General features: G+C 50.8%; 1 protein-coding gene across 1 annotated transcript in view; it reads right to left on the minus strand.

Moving 5' to 3' along the window:
* ABCA2 (ATP binding cassette subfamily A member 2) overlaps nucleotides 1-15,953 on the minus strand; it is an 84,334-nt gene continuing 68,381 nt past the window's right edge. Inside the window, exons 33-49 of the mRNA XM_063144914.1 lie at nucleotides 15,490-15,601; nucleotides 14,408-14,468; nucleotides 13,746-13,920; nucleotides 13,444-13,559; nucleotides 12,648-12,795; nucleotides 11,262-11,385; nucleotides 10,434-10,566; nucleotides 9,643-9,760; nucleotides 8,818-8,996; nucleotides 8,340-8,481; nucleotides 6,189-6,323; nucleotides 5,674-5,777; nucleotides 5,182-5,274; nucleotides 4,625-4,727; nucleotides 2,727-2,864; nucleotides 1,847-2,053; nucleotides 1-252 (exon numbers count right to left, since the gene is read on the minus strand). Of these exons, the coding sequence (XP_063000984.1) occupies nucleotides 217-252; nucleotides 1,847-2,053; nucleotides 2,727-2,864; nucleotides 4,625-4,727; nucleotides 5,182-5,274; nucleotides 5,674-5,777; nucleotides 6,189-6,323; nucleotides 8,340-8,481; nucleotides 8,818-8,996; nucleotides 9,643-9,760; nucleotides 10,434-10,566; nucleotides 11,262-11,385; nucleotides 12,648-12,795; nucleotides 13,444-13,559; nucleotides 13,746-13,920; nucleotides 14,408-14,468; nucleotides 15,490-15,601 (2,124 nt within the window). The 3' untranslated portion in view covers nucleotides 1-216. The remainder of the gene's footprint in view (nucleotides 253-1,846; nucleotides 2,054-2,726; nucleotides 2,865-4,624; nucleotides 4,728-5,181; nucleotides 5,275-5,673; nucleotides 5,778-6,188; nucleotides 6,324-8,339; nucleotides 8,482-8,817; nucleotides 8,997-9,642; nucleotides 9,761-10,433; nucleotides 10,567-11,261; nucleotides 11,386-12,647; nucleotides 12,796-13,443; nucleotides 13,560-13,745; nucleotides 13,921-14,407; nucleotides 14,469-15,489; nucleotides 15,602-15,953) is intronic.

Raw genomic sequence — 15,953 nt, forward strand, 5'->3', positions numbered from 1 at the left:
ACACGAAGCCGCCGTGGCCCTCTGCAAAGACCGGATGCTCATGTGATGGGAGCCTGCTCAAGGCCCCCGCCCTCCACGCGGCTCCGGCCGCCTTGGTCTTGACAGCCGCTTGACGGAGGTTCAGTGGAGGGAGGGCCCAGGAAGGTGGACGTGAAGCGGGAGGGAGTCTGAGGCGGTTCCAAAGCCAAGGGAAGGGGTCGCATCCCCCTCCGGTCCTCAGCAGAGCGTGTCGGTGTTGAAGGACAGCTGAGCCTGGAGAGACGAGAAGGAGACAGAGTGGAATCCCAATACCGGGGGGGGGGGGCTGAAAGGCTTTCCCCTGGCTCCTCCTCCCACCTCCTCTCAACTCTGCCCACTTGACCCCGTGGCGGGCCCTGGGATCTGTCATTCCGATGCTCCCTCCCCCTCCGACAAAGACTGAGTCCCCAGGCATGGGGAAGGCGTTCGCTGAGCCTGGGTGTCCTGGCCAATAAGTTCCAGAGAAAAGTCCTTCCTGATTCCGGGAGATTCGAAAGGAATTTCCTCCCCTGCTCCCTGTCTCGGCTAGGCTTCTTCTACTTCTGTCTCAGAGTCTGACTCAGGGACTGAAACCAAACTAGGGAGCCTGGGCCCCATCCTAACAGCCCTAAAGTCGCAGGAGGGGAGTCTTTCCAGATCCCAGCTCATAGGTGAGAGCAAAGCCAGCCGGAGACCTCTCCATCCGTAGGAATGCCAGGTCTAATGGTGCGGGAGGAGTCGGGAGTACCGGACCCAAGGTCCAGATGTTGTGTGAGGAGGGAGGAGCAACCTCGGGATGGGAGGCGGCCTAAAGAGCCTCCCGAGGGCAGGACTGGAGCAGCTACTGAGGGTTCATACTGTCAGCGGGTGCCAGCTCTCGTTGCAACTTCCTATCACGGTGCATTGACCAAAGGCAGCCCCTTGTAGACTAACCAGCATTACACAAAGCTGAACTAGAGAACTTGGTTCTGTGTTGCTGGGTGCTGATTAGGTCTAATTTGTTTTCAGCTGTGTACATTTATTGCTTTATATTGTTTGTATGATTTTATCTGTACGCCGCCCTGAGATCCCGCTATAGGGCGTGATACAAATGTCTTAATAAATAATAATAATAATAATAATAATAATAATAATAATAATAATAATAATAATATAGGTCTGTAACCTGAAGCGTGGCTGGTCTGGCTCTGGCTTGCATAATAAAGGTTTATTTACTAAGAGATCATCTACACTGTGGGACCACAAAGACAGCCGGAGGCGCTGCAGGCGCCAGTAGCGGACACCCAGCGGACACTCCTGCCGCCGCCTTGATCTCCCGCCCCGCTGAGCTCAGGGTGGGCCTGTTCCTTTATTTGCAATCTGCCAACCCACAAAAGCTCCCAGGCGAGGTTTTCCCCACTCCTGCTCTCTCCTTCGATTTCATTCTGCTCTGTTCTTTTGCATTTTTATTTAATTTGCATTATTGTTTATTAATAATTATTAGCATTTTATTTAACTTTTATTATCATTTAAATTATTTATTATTTACTTTTACTATTTTTATTTAACTTTTATTATTGTCACATTTTAATTGGGCATTTATTGCTTTAAGCAAGTTTGATTTATGATTGTAAGCCGCCCTGAATGCCCTTTTTCTGTGGAAGAAAGTCAGGGTACAGAACAAAACCAATAAACTGATCAGATTAGTCTGTCTGCCCTCTTCTCCTCAGCCTGCTTCCTTTGCCCCGTCTCTGTGCATCCTTCTGTCACATCCTGGATTCTCAGAAAGGCCTGGCTGGCTGGATAGAAGACCCGAGGTGGTACAGCCCTCGCAAGGCCGTCCCTCCCGCGTACCTTCCCCCTTCCTCACCCGCTCCTCCTCAAAGCTGATCAGCCCCTCATCGTCTGTCTCCAGGTCCTCGGGCTCCTCCACCACCAGGGCACGCAGCTCGGTCGGGGCCGCTCGGGGCCGCAGGAGGTTGAGCAGGCGTTGCAGGGGAGACTCCATTGCACAAGCCGGGCTGGACTCCTGTTGCTCCAAGTTGTCGCTCTGCTTCTTTGCAAAGTTCACAAACACCTGGAGTTGTGGGGAGAGAAGAGGCCCAGAGGCCCAAGGAGTCAGTTTCCTGGTCCACCAATTCACAGCCCGGCTGGGTCTCGGACCAAGGCCACTCCTAGCCCTGTACCCAAGACCTGAAACTAAAAATGCCAGAATCAACATCATCTCCTACTAAGTGATCAACGCCTCCATCCAAGTCCGCCACAAGACCATTTTCACACCAATTTCTAAAGTCTGGGTTTCCCGACAGACTCAATTTGGCAGGAGAAGATGGATCAAAACAGATTTGATGTGTCATTCTATGCCACACGTCTCTCATAGCTGGAACAGTGGGAGGAACACTGCCCATTTGAATGGGCTGGGAACCTCATACTGTTTAGAGAGAAGGTCCAAGCAAAAAGATCCCAAAACTGGCCAAGGTGGAAACACTGATGTAAGTTGGAAAGGCCAAAATTTAGTACAGGTCAACAAGCAGGCCCAATGATATAAAGCTACTGGGCAGCTAGTGTCTGACTGGTGCATGTTTCAGGGGCGTCTGGGCGGCCACTAGGGATGAAACAGGGCAAACAAGGACTAGGAAGACCATTTGGCCTGATCCAACTGGACCAGTCTTTTGTTCCGGCTCTCACCCCCCCCCCCAGCTACGGCCTCTCACGTCGGATGCCCACCTACCCACCCACCCTTCACTCACATTGTCCAGCGTCGTCTGGCTGACGGAATAGTCTTCAATGCCCAAGACGTCCACCACTTGCTCCATCTTGCTGAAGACCTGGGCCAGCGAGATCTGCTCCGACTTCAGCTGGTACTGAACCTTCGTGTGGTGCCGTTCCTGGGAGACCGGGGGTGGGGTGGGGGAGCGGAAGAATTGCTTTTATTATTAATTCAACCAATCAACCCACTTCCGTGTCCCCCCACAACTGAAGCTCTCAGGGTGACACATGCAGTAAAAGCAAAAACAACACAACCAACGATAAGGAACCAATAATAAAATCCATTTAAAAAGTATTACTTTAAAATAAGCAGTAAAACTCCAGCATTTAGAAGAGGGGTATATAACTAAACAGCAAAAAAAAAAGGAGATGGTTTTCACTTCCTGTTAGGGGATCATTTCCAATTCTGCATCCACAAGAGCAGAGCAAAGCCACCTCCAGCACAGGGCTTTACCCGACTCCATGATTATAACACCCTTTTATAACATGGAGAGGCACCAAAAATTGCTCCATATTTCTGATGTCCTATTATTATTATTATTATTATTTATTTATATAGCACCATCAATGTACATGGTGCTGTACAGAGTAAAACAGTAAATAGCAAGACTCTGCCGCATAGGCTTACAATCTAATAAAATCATAGTAAAACAATAAGGAGGGGAAGAGAATGCAAACAGGCACAGGGTAGGGTAAGCAGGCACAGGGTAGGGTAAAACTAACAGTATAAAGTCTGCACAACATCAAGTTTTAAAAGCTTTAGGAAAAAGAAAAGTTTTTAGTTGAGCTTTAAAAGCTGTGGTTGAACTTGTAGTTCTCAAATGTTCTGGAAGAGCGTTCCAGGCGTAAGGGGCAGCAGACGAAAATGGACGAAGCCGAGCAAGGGAAGTAGAGGCCCTTGGGCAGGCGAGAAACATGGCATCAGAGGAGCGAAGAGCACGAGCGGGGCAATAGTGTGAGATGAGAGAGGAGAGATAGGAAGGAGCTAGACCGTGAAAAGCTTTGAAGGTTAACAGGAGAAGTTTATATTGGATTCTGAAGTGAATTGGAAGCCAATGAAGAGACATTCCTACATTCCTCTTCTTTTAAATCCCACACTTCCTCCAGGGAAATCACAGTGGGTGTATTTTTCCTAAAGCTTTTAAAACTTGATGTTGTGCAGACTTCTACTGTTACTTTCTACTGTTAGTTTTACCCTACCCTGTGCCTGCTTACCCTTCCCTGTACCTGTTTGCATTCTCTTCCCCTCCTTATTGTTTTACTATGATTTTATTAGATTGTAAGCCTATGCGGCAGGGTCTTGCTATTTACTGTTTTACTCTGTACAGCACCATGTACATTGATGGTGCTATATAAATAAATAAATAATAATAATAATAATAATAATAATAATAATAATAATATTCTTTCTCTCTCTCTCTCTTTCTCACCCTCCCATTTTTATCCCCACAACCACCCTGTGAGGTAGGCCAGGGGCAAGAGATTGGAACCAGCCCAAGCACTGCCCCCTTCCTCTCAGCAAATGTCATGGCTAACTGGGGGGATTTGAACCTGGGGCTTTCGATTTTACACCCTCCCCGGCCATCTGTTACACAGCGGCTCACTTATTCTCTTTGTGGTGAGCCAAAACCTCTCTGGAACGGGCAGAATAGATTGCCTTTCCCCAACCTGTTGCCCTCCAGATGTGTTGGACTACAATTCCCATACTGGTTGGGGATGATGGGAGTTGTAGAAAGGCTGGCGTAGAATCTTGTAAGGAGTGTGGGAACAGGGAGACGACGGCCCCTTTGAAGAGGGTTTTGTCATCCTCTCCCTCCCACAGAGGCGCCTCGTGGCAGAGACCGAAGGAAAGAGGCCCCCGCCGCGGCCCCCAGCTCACCTTGAGGATGGCCTCTGGGAAGTTTCGGTTGAAGAACCGCACCACCTCCTTGACGTTCAGGCTGGATTTGGTCCGCACTGTGATCATGTAGCCGTCCCCAAACCTAGCCAGGATCAAAAGGGCCAGGTCAGTGCTCCACCCGCGCGGCCCGTCTCCCCCAAAACACGCCCAAAGTGACGCGTGGTTCCTGGCCCCACAGACTGTAATGGGGCGGTTCTGCAAACCAACTTTGAAGTGGATTTTAGCAGGACTGAAACCTTTAGGTGGTCAGGGACCACCTAAAAATGCGTCCCTGATTAACTGCTTAGCAGGTTTAATTTTGTTTTTAAACAAACAAACAAACAAAGCCCCAATCCTAACAGGACTTTTTCCTGTGCACGAAAACGGGAGACGCCCAGCACCATTGCGGGGCAGGAGGGTTCTCCTAAAACCCCGACAAGCACCACTAAAGGACGAAGAAAGCCCAACCTCCCCTTCTTTCTCTCACCAGAGAGAACTTCCCCGCCCCCCACACTCGGGTGCCCCCTGCTTCCCCTCCCCCCCCCCGTTTGGTTTACCTATTCTTCAGGTGCTGGATGCTGCCCAGGCACTTCAGCCGCCCGTTCACCATGATCGCCAGGCGCGTGCAGAGCGCCTCGCACTCCTCCATGCTGAGGGAGACAAATTTGGGGGGTGGAGGGTGGGGTGGGGGGAAGAGCACATGAGCAAGGAGCCAGTCAGGCTGGGCAGAACATCCTGGGGCTGTCAGCAACTGGTTTCATCATCATCATCATCATCCCTGCCTTTTTTCCTCCAAGGAGCCCAAGGCAGCGCGTATGATCCGCCCCCTCCTCTCCATTTTTTCCTCACAACAGCCCTGTGAGGTAGGTCAGGCTGAGAGTCAATGACTGGCCCAGAGTCACCCAGGGAGCTTCCATGGCCAAGTGGGGACTAGAACCCGGGTCTCCCCAGTCCCAGTCCAACAATCTAACCACTACACCACACTGGCTTCAATCCTCCCCCTTCGTCCTCCTCAGAGGGCAAGAGGGTGTTCCCACAGCCTCACCAACCTGTGCGAGGTCAGTACCACCGAGCGGCCTGTCTTGATGATGTCCAATATGAGGTTCCACAGGAAGCGCCGGGCCTTGGGATCCATTCCCGTGGTTGGCTCATCCTGCAGTCAGAGGGCAGGATTAGTTGCACACTCTGGCATCCCCAACCCTCACCATCATGGGGGCTGTCCCCACAGGAGGCCAAGCATCAGTTGCTATAGGTCCCAAAAATAAATCGTATGGGAGGGATGGGTCCAGGAAGCCCAACTTGCACTATGTTGCTTAGATTACATTTACTATGGTTATATTTTGTGGCTGGAAACTTGGTTTTGCGTGGGTGTTGTAAGGCCGGGCTTCTGTCCCTAGGTGCCGCTAGAGTGCTTATTGGATTCAGTTCACACACAAACCACAGTACTAGCACTACTGCGGCCCCTGGGGGAAGAACAAAGCATTACACGGTACTGAAGTATCTGTCGCTCATGAGGGCCATGGAAGATGGTGCCACGCACCCTACCCCTACCTCCGCCCCTCACCAGGAAAATGAAGGCCGGGTAGCCAATAAGTGCGATGGCTGTGGAGAGTTTCCTCTTGTTGCCGCCGCTGTACGTGCTGGCAGGTTTGTTCGCATATTTGGCCAATTCCAGCTTCTGCAGCGCCCACTTGACGACCTGAGAAAAGCAAAGTTGGGGGGGAGGTGTCACATGCACACCGACGTAACACATCGTAAGAACACCAACACACCTGGTGGGGCCCAGGCTGGAGGCTGCCTAGAGCCCTCTTTGAAAGGCCATCTCTGCCACGTCTCATGGCCGTGAGTGATTGTTATTATTTATTGCATTTCTATACCTCCCAATAGCCGAAGCTCTCTGGGCGGTTCACAAAAATTGATGCTAAATACTTTACCTAAAATGATATTTAAATACCACAATATATTCCTCTAATTTTTCCAAGTAGACTGAAAACTAATAAGTCTAGATAGGACCTTGGAAATCAGTAGGGTCCTTAATAGGGATGTGTTCCGCTTCTTGTTGGACCGGAGAAGCAGAAGCGGATCGGGGGGCTTCACCTCCCCTTAAGGCGGAGGCGAAGAGGATCGGGGGAGCAGCGGAGCAGATCGAGGTGAAGGCGGATCCTTCGCCTCAATCTGGAGCTCCGCAAAAAAGGTAAGGGGGGGTTACTTGGCCCTGCCGCTGTTGCTGCCGCCTGTGCGGTGACGGCGGCAGAGCCAGGTAAGAGGGAGGGGGGTCTTACCTGCATCTGTCCGCCGTCTCGTGGCTGCTTCAACTGAGCCCGAGGACTCAAACAGGAAGACTAGGCCGCAACTGCTACAGTTTCTGGTTGAGCCGCGGGCTCTAGTGAAGCTGGGATGGGCCGGGATGGACACAGGTAAGGGGGAGGAGGGAGGGGGGACTTACCTGGCGCCACTCCCTGCCACTGTGGAGCTCCGATTCGGAGCTGGAGCTCCACAGCGGAGCGGAGCGGACCCTAGGCGGATCGAGGAGGATCGGGCGCGAAGAGGATCAGGGGGTCCGTGCACATCCCTAGTCCTTAATGTAATTAAAGCTGTAGTCTAATGTTCCCAAATTTTATGTTCAGTACTTATTACTCTAAGCCCGATGCTCAACTCTTGAAAGATTTGCTCATAAAGAATGAAGATCCTGTTTAACAGCTGCATGTTTGTGAATTGTGAATTGTGAATTTTGTGAATTGTGTCCAGCTGAAGACCTTTTTATTCACTCAGTATTTTAACACTTAATTTTAACTTAAATTTAAATTTTACTGTTTTAACTCTGTATTTTAATCCTATATCAACTTTGCTGTGTGGTTTTATCCTGGTTGCGCTTTTTATACTGTATTTCGTAATTGTGTTTTAAACTGTTGGGTGTTTTACTGTGGTTTTAATTTTTGTGAACCGCCCAGAGAGCTTCGGCTATTGGGCGGTATAAAAATGTAATAAATAAATAAATAAATAAATAAATAAAATTGTTAAGTGTAACAACTTCTAATATACTTGTTCTGTTAGTTATGAGGATTCAGTGAGAAGGCTGCACACAACCAGAATGTATTTACACCACACAAGTGGAAGGTGAAGAAAAAGCAAACACATCTTCCTGAATGTGCTCTCCAAGCTTTAAAGAGGAGAATAAAGTTCCTGGTGGAGAAAATGCAGTTCCAAGCACAGTTCCAAGCACCTCTGGATTTAAACTAGAAATTACTGTTTAAATCATCAAATTACTGAACTATGTCTTGTTTAGTCTGAATAATACACACCCTTTTATTTCCAAAGCACTTGGAAAGCAAGTAATTTAAAGAAAGAAACTGCATTTGTCTTTATTTTAATACAGTAGTAAGCTATATAACATAGGGAAGTCAAACTTCATTTCTTATCAATTTAGCTGCAATTACATTTTGTTCTCTCTCTGTGATTAAGTTAAGCCTTCAGTTCAAAGCCAACTACACTGCAAGTATAAGCAGAATCAGCAGATATACTCTGCAGTGTAGATTAGACCAAAGCCTGTGCCTTTGTTAATTATATCTTGTGTGAAGAAGTCAGGCCTTCTGCTCGTCCATCGTCAGAGGACCACCCGCCCACCCACCCTCAGCTTCCCCAAAAGCATGGGCCAACCAGCTCTCTGGGAAGGACAAGACCCGCTGCATCCAGGCCTTCTCCCGCTCTTCCTTACCCGTTCCTCGTCCTTCCAGGGAATGCCGCGCAGCCGGGTGTACAGCTCCAGGTGTTCCTGCGCCGTCAACTCGTCAAAGAGCGCGTCAAACTGCGGGCAGTAGCCCAAGCTCTGCTGCACCTGGAGGAGCTCCTTTAAGATGCTGCAGATGCGGAGAGGGAGGGAGGGAGAGAGAGAGACGTAGGGCCGGGGTGTTTCCAAGGGAGAAGGCAAAGGTCAGATGGAGACGGAACACATCTGGGAAGGCGTGAAGAGGGGGAGCAGGAATTCCGTGGCCGCCTTCCAGGGGTGGCAAAAAGGGGCGGGCCAAAGGAAAAAGGGGCGGGCCAACAATATCAGCCTATTGGAGCCGCCAGCAGCTCAGCCTTAAGCGGGGCGCTTCGACCTCTTAGAATGGGGAGGAAAATTCTGAAAATAATTTTGCGCCCCTGAAATAAAGCAAGGGACTCATGTCCCCCCACCCAGAACCCGGACGCACCTGTGCCCGTTGACGAAGGCCTCGCCGCCGGTCGTGCTCTCGTCTCCCGTCAGCATCTTGAAGGTGGTCGTCTTCCCGGCCCCGTTGACGCCCAGCAGGCCAAAACACTCTCCCGGCCGGACGCCCACGCACAGGCGGTCCACGGCCAGGATGCGCCCAATCTTGCGGGATTTGTAGACCTGGTGGCCCACGAGGGAATGAAAGGAAGCGGACGTTAGCGGCCAAAGCAGCCCTCCCACGGTGTGCCCTGTTGGCACAACTTTTCCTGGCTAGCGACTTTGCTGTACGTCAAGTGACAAAAGATGGCAGGAGCCCCTTTCCTCTCCTGACTCCAAAGCCCAGACTGGTAACCCTCCCCACTCCCGGCCAAGCTTTCAAAGAGGGTCTGTAGGGGCGTGCCTTGAACCCAGCACTCCACCTGCTGTGCCGTCGGCATTCCAGTTCCACGGCAAGCCTTGGAAACGGACCCCAAAGGGCGCCACCTAGGCTGCACTACCAGCCTGCTGGCGCATTCCATCAGCTGACCTCCGAGGGCCAATCCCAGCTCAGCAGGCCCTATAAAGCCTCTGAACCGGCTCCTCATTCTCAGCAACTCTCCTCTGTTGTGAGGGGACAGCTAACTTCCTGCAGCCTCGGATGGTTGGTCCTTTCTGGGTTTGGGCTACGCATCTTGCCTGTGGCCCGTTTGCCGATTGGGGATTTTGGTTGGTGGGGGAGCTGCCATTATGGGAACCTCAGGGGGCCGGATCTGGCCCATGGCCCTCACACTCTGCACCCCTGACCCTTGCCAGAGCCTAAGGAGACGGAGAGGCGGAATGTCCCGACCTTGGTGAGGTTCTCGATCTTCAGCATGTCGTTGTCAGCGTCTCCCCGCAACACCCGGTGCCGCTCGTTTGCCACGTCCACGTCATCCTCGATGGGTTTCGTGGACACGGGAAGACGCCTGGATCAGATTCAGGGGAGGGGAGGGAGAAAACGGGGTGTGGGGTGAGGCTCTGGGGTGAAGGCAGCCCCCAAATGGCTCTGCACTCTTGTCTCGGGGGGAGAGAGAGAGGGAGGGAAAAGGCCAGTCCATGAGGGCGAGCTGGAAGGCCATTGACCAGGGGGGCGGCAACGGAGCCCTTGGATTCCATCTACTGAACAAAACAGCTTAAAAATCTCGAGACTGTCTTCAAACTGCAAGTGCAGGGAAAGCCGCAAACACAGGGCCTGTTCATCACTGGTTCCATCACCTGCCTCTCTCTGGATGATCCTTCGAGCACCCCTGGGGTGTCTAGAATTTTGCCCTAAGGTACCCAAGCCGAGGACTGTGTAACAGATCGAAACCTCCACCCTTGGCCTCTTCACTCCTGACTCCAGTTCTTTCCCCTCCCTATGCCACCATCTCCGTGTTAAATTTCAGATTGCAATCTCCTCGGGGCAGAGACCTGTCCTCTTATATTTTGTACAGCGTGGTGCATGTGGATGGCGCAATGTAAATAACAGCGAGAGCCTCAGTTGTAGAGGAAGCCTCCCCTCCCCTCATCCCAGAGACATTCCCGGAGGGCTCCCCACCTACTACTACTACTACACCCCCACCCACCCCCACTCCCACCCACCCCCCCACACACACGCACTGTGGTTTCCGGAGGAAATTGTACTGGCACATGATAGTGATGAAGAAGCCCACGAAGCCTTCGATAGTCATGGCCACCAGGCCCCGGGTCACGATGTCCCACTCAAACGGCGACTTCATTTTGTCAAATTGCCCTAAGGGGTCAGAAAGAAAGAGCCAGATTTCAAAGAGTGCCAGATCTCCCCCCGTGCCGGATCTGTTTGCCCGAGAAGTCAGTTTCTGCTCAGGAACTCTTAAGCCCAGCGGCCATTTCAGGCAGTTCTCAGCTCCACAGCTACTTTGATTAGCAAGAGGTGCAGGGTCTCAAACTTGCATGAAGTCTGCTTTCCACTGGGAGCCCAGAGATTTCAGTGCTGGGTGTAATAACCCAAGCAGTGACAGAAAGACACTCTGCACATGTTCAAAATCCTCCCCCACCCCGGTGAGTGCTTCCAGGACTAGACCAAGGCACCAAAAGGGGCTTATGAGGTTAAATCTCTGAGCCTGGGCCTCCTGTTTGAGAAGCTCCTGGGAAGATTCCTCCTTGACTCCTGGAGAGTCTTGGAGAATTCCCCACCCCACCCCGCTTCCTGTCTTGGCTGGTCTACTTCTTCTTCTTCAGGCTCAGAGTCCAATTCGGGATACACACCAGGGAGACGGGGCCTGATCCTGACAAGGGCTGCATTCAATTTCAGAGAAGCTCTCGGGGGCACATTTCAGTGGGGGGTGGGGGCAAAGGGGCATGCCTCTGGGTTTATAGTCTAAACCCAGACTATAAGAAACGAACGCTGGTGATGTGGGGAGACCAGGTGGCTGCTATGGGGTTCTTAATCTAGTTGGGGAAACTCACCGATCTTTGCATAGTATTCATTGATGTACTCATTGTAGGCCATCTCCATCAGCCCATGCCCCAGGTTGTAGTTTGGGAAGATCAAGAAGCAGCTTTTTAAGTAGCTGTTCACCATTTTGAGGTCCTACAGAAAGGGGACATTAAGAAGAGCACTGATGGATCAGGATGAGGTGGGTCAGTTTTGTACTCCCCACAGCCATTCCCTCCGGGAAGTCCGAAGGGAGCCCTAATCTTCACCCGTTTCCCCCCAGCAACTGTTATTCAGAGGTAGACTCTCCTGGAACATGGAGGTTCTATTTAGGTACCACTACATAATCATTAACAGGCTTCTCCTCCATAAAATTGGCTTATCATTTTTGTTTGTTTGGAAAGTAGTTGCCACCCACATGTCTTGTGGCAGTGAACTAAGCTGGGGCCACCACCTCTTTCTTTCTGGCAGGGTCCTCATTTTTAACAGCTGTAAAACATGCCTCTCTCCTGCCCCTGCCGAATTTGGGTAGTGTAGATGGTTGAGAATTTTGTCTCAGTTTTTAGTAAGAATTTACCAAAAGTTGCAAATTCCTTCACATACCGGAAAGTGAGATTTCAAAAAACTTCAAATACAGGAGAAAGCAAAATGGACAAATTCGATCCACCCCAATCAAAAAACATTGTGCAGCAATTCCTCCTGAATGGATTTTTGCGTGGGAAAAATAAATGATGGAAAAGGCGGTGGGGAAACATGAGAGGGGACACAAACGGAAGACAACAAATTCCCATGGATGGGGCAGGGCGATTATAGGGGCAGAGGGCCACTGCACAGCGGAAGCCCCACCTGGAAGCTGCCTCTGTCTCTTTCTGAAAGGGGTCAAGCAAACGGACGCACCAGAAAGGCTGCCAAGAAATTAAGTCAACAAAAAGACTGATGGGTTGCATAGTGAGCAACATCGCTAAGCATCAGGGATGTACGAGAATTTCATTTGTAGTCGCAAAACGTGCAAGCAGGCCCTTTTCACAACCCTGGATGTGAGCCGGAGAACACCAGCTCTGAAAATGTTTGCAATTTTGTGAATCTATGCTAGGACTTGAAAACTCGTTTTTTCTAAGGAAAAAAAGTTTGAACCTGCCCTTTTAAAAAAACATGCTATTTCACACTTTAGTTTATGGAGGGGGTTAATTTTGGCATCCTTGGGGATTTTTTTCACATTTTCACATTCGATCCAATGTTCACGTTCTCGCAAATCGAGGAGAGACGAGCATCAAGCCGGATCTTGGTGAACTGGAGCATCCGTTGTTTCCCCATTGCTACTAAGCAGGGATTCGAACCCAGGTCTCCCAGGTTTCGAGGTCCAGCTGTTTGGCCACGAGGAGGTCATACCGCCCCCTGGCAGGGTCCCACCCCCTCACCTTGTCATGCTCAAAGAGCTGCAGCAGGAAGGTGGCCACCGTGGCCGTGATGCCGATGAAGAGGTTGATGACTATCAGGAAGACATAGGCTGAGCTGGGCACCTCGAACCAGAAGGAAGCTGGGTACATGATGGGCGTGATGGACCAGCTGCACACAGGAGGGCGGGGAGGGGAGACCGTGAGAGGCAGATCATGCCGACTCTGGCCATCAGAGCGTCAGAAGAGCCAGGCTGGGTCAGGCCTGAGGCCCATCCAGCCCAGTTCTCCTCAGTAGCAAGAGGCAGCTCAGAGTTACCGCCGGCCTTTGAGTTTTCAGAAACAGACATCAGCCATTGTTTCTCTCCCCCAGAATGCATTGCTCAGTATAACCTGATGGCTGCCACACTGAGCGCTGGCTAATTTGTTCAGACTGCAAACCTCCCATTTGAAACCTCCCCTGGGAAGCCCAATAGCAGGGCAAGAAGTCAGCCGCCCTCCTGCCCTTTCCTCCCAGCACCTCCTAATGTGTCATAGACTGCTCTTGAACATGGAGGTTTCATTCCTAACTGCCATGGCTAAGAAACAGAAATTGTTGGTTTTATTGTATTTGCTTTTATTACATATGTTGACCTGAGTGCTTTGGCTATACGCTGAGTCATTCATCGTCGTCATCATCATCATCATCATTATAATATCATCACTAAGAGCGTAAGGATGGCCTTGATGGATCCGATTAACGGCCCATTTCTCGCTCTCTGCCCCGCTTGCCTCATACTATTCTGGGATGTCCTAATCTCCGCCCAAAGAGCCCACGTACCCATAGAGCAGGAAGAGGGAGAGCACAGCGGGAAAGTTAGTCGGCGACGTGTACGCCGGCAAGTCGAACACGAAGAGGATGATAATGCAGCACGTGGCAGGTACCAGGTAATTCAGCTGAAACAGAAGGGAAAGGCATGCAAAGGTGTGAGAGGAAGGCACCTTGTACCCCCAAGATCGGACCCAGCCCCCACAATCCCATCAGCATGACTGACAGGATTCCTGTGAGGTTTTCCTCCACCCGATTACAGCTTCTCTAACGCAGAGCGCCCCCCCACCACAAAAAAAACCTTGCCCCAGTACCATGTCCCAGACGTAGTTGGCCAGCCAGTAAATGACGGGGTCACAGCCGCTCACAAACTGGAGGTGCTTGGCTTTGGTGGACTTCTCGGCCACCAGGAAGACCACGAAGCTGGCCGGCACGAAGGACATGGCCACAATGATGAAGATGGCGATGACCACGTCGGTGCCCTGGAGGCTATGGTTGGCCAGAGAAAGAAGGAAGGAAGGAAGGAAGGAAGGAAGGAAGGAAGGAGAGAGAGAGAGAGAGAGAGAGAATGACATGGGGCGATCATTTGGGCATAGTCACAAGCTAAATGGGAAGGTTGTATTCTGAGGTTTTGGTACCATGCTGACTTAGGACGCAATATGATACACATTTAGACAGGAAAAAGTCCTACAAATTCCCAACATTTCCAGGCCCTGGCCTTTCCCCATATGCTTTGCAAAGAAATCTCCTATCCACACATATTTTAACATTTGTGACCTCTTGTTTAGCTTGCTAGTGTTGAAAAAGCATAGTTTAAAATAATAATAACAACAACAATACTACTACTAATAATAATAATAATTTCTTGTATTTGGTTTCTTTTATCATGTTGTCCCCTCTGCTTTGAGAACGTTTGTCAAATGAAAGAAGAAGAAGAAAACAAACCATAAAGTAAAACGAACACAGGGGTACCTACAGGTAATCCAGGGAGAGGCTGGCGCTGGTTTTGTTCATGGGGTGGTTGGTCAGGGTGATACCTGGAGGGAGAAGCACAGGGCTTTGTATCACCTGCCCCAGGTAGGCAAGGGCAGCCAAGAAGCCATGGACTTCCCAGCCAGTTCACCAAAATTACAACCATCTGAGCAAGGCCCCGGATGCAAAATTACTCTCTAGTTAACGCAAGTGCATATTTTGTTACGAGGACAGGACCATCGGAAGCTGCACCTCAGCCAGAGTCAGACTGAGCCCAGCACCGGTGACCCTTTGGAGTGGATCTTTGGAGTTTCAGGCAGGACATTTTCCCACCTACTTGGAGATGCCCAGGATCAAACCCAGGGCCTTCTGCGTGCAAAGCCAGAGCTCCCACTATGGAGCTATGGTCCTTTTCTTAAAAATAAACAAAGGTTCTAGTCCTTATGAATCTAAATACAGGGCTGAATTAAACAGTAATATCAGGAGCTGCCTTCTACTGCGTCAGTTCTAGCCCAGTATTGTTGACACTGTCTGGCAGCAGCGGCTCTCCAAGGTTTTAGGCAGGAGTTTCTTCTGCCCTAACCGGAGATCCAGGTATGGAATCTGGGGCCTTTCGTGTGCAATGCAGGGTCTCTTCCACTGACCTACAACTCCACCGATCATCCAAATCAATTTGAGGAGCAAACGCAGAGACACCCAAGTTACAGCACCCCAGCCAGCATCAAAGGCTAGAGCCACATTCAAGCCTTGGAGGAAGGGGACCTCCTGGCCGCTCCTTGCTGAATCAGCTGTGGGTATAAGGTCTGTGGGAGGGGGGAGCCCCCCAAATTGGGTGGAGGGACCTTCACAAGCAGATCTGGCAGATCCTGGACCCGACGCTGAATAGATTTTCGCCACCTCAAGTGAGAGACACACACTGCTGGAAACTACCAAGCTCAAAAGAAAGAAAGAAAGAAAGAAATCTAATTGCCACACCAATCCTGAGTGTTTTCTGCCTTTCCTGCTACTGCAAGGTGGGATGTCTGGCCCCCTCCCTCCCTCCCTGCCCACCTCCTCGATTCTAGCACCAGGAGCTGCCCGGCTCACCATAGGCCGCGGGATTCCCCCTGCTCCTGGGCAGGTTGGCGCGGAGGATGGCGTTGTTGAGGGTGTTGAGGAAAGTGGGCATGCTGTGGTAGCCCTTGTTGTTGTAGTAAACCTGGGAAGAGAAAGAGAGGTGGGACAGTTCAGAGCACATCAGCTCCTTCGCTAAGCTCCTTCATCACCATTTAATCCACACAACAACCCTGTGAGGTAGGCTAGGCTAGGCTAGAAGATCATTATTGGCCCATGGTCACCCAATGAAACTCATGGCTGAGCTGGGACTCGAACCCATGTCCTCCTGATTTGAAAGCCAGTGCCATGTTTGCTATACTAGGGGTGGGAGGAGAGCCTCAGGCCCGGGGGCCAAATCCAGTCCCATTCTGGCCCTATGGAGTTCTCCAGTTTTATGCTGTTTATCCCCCATTCCCAATGGCTGCAATGCTGAGGCTGAATCCCTGGCGAGAAGA

This window comes from Elgaria multicarinata, chromosome 19 (genome assembly GCF_023053635.1).
Source record: "Elgaria multicarinata webbii isolate HBS135686 ecotype San Diego chromosome 19, rElgMul1.1.pri, whole genome shotgun sequence".
Classification (NCBI taxonomy): domain Eukaryota; kingdom Metazoa; phylum Chordata; class Lepidosauria; order Squamata; family Anguidae; genus Elgaria; species Elgaria multicarinata.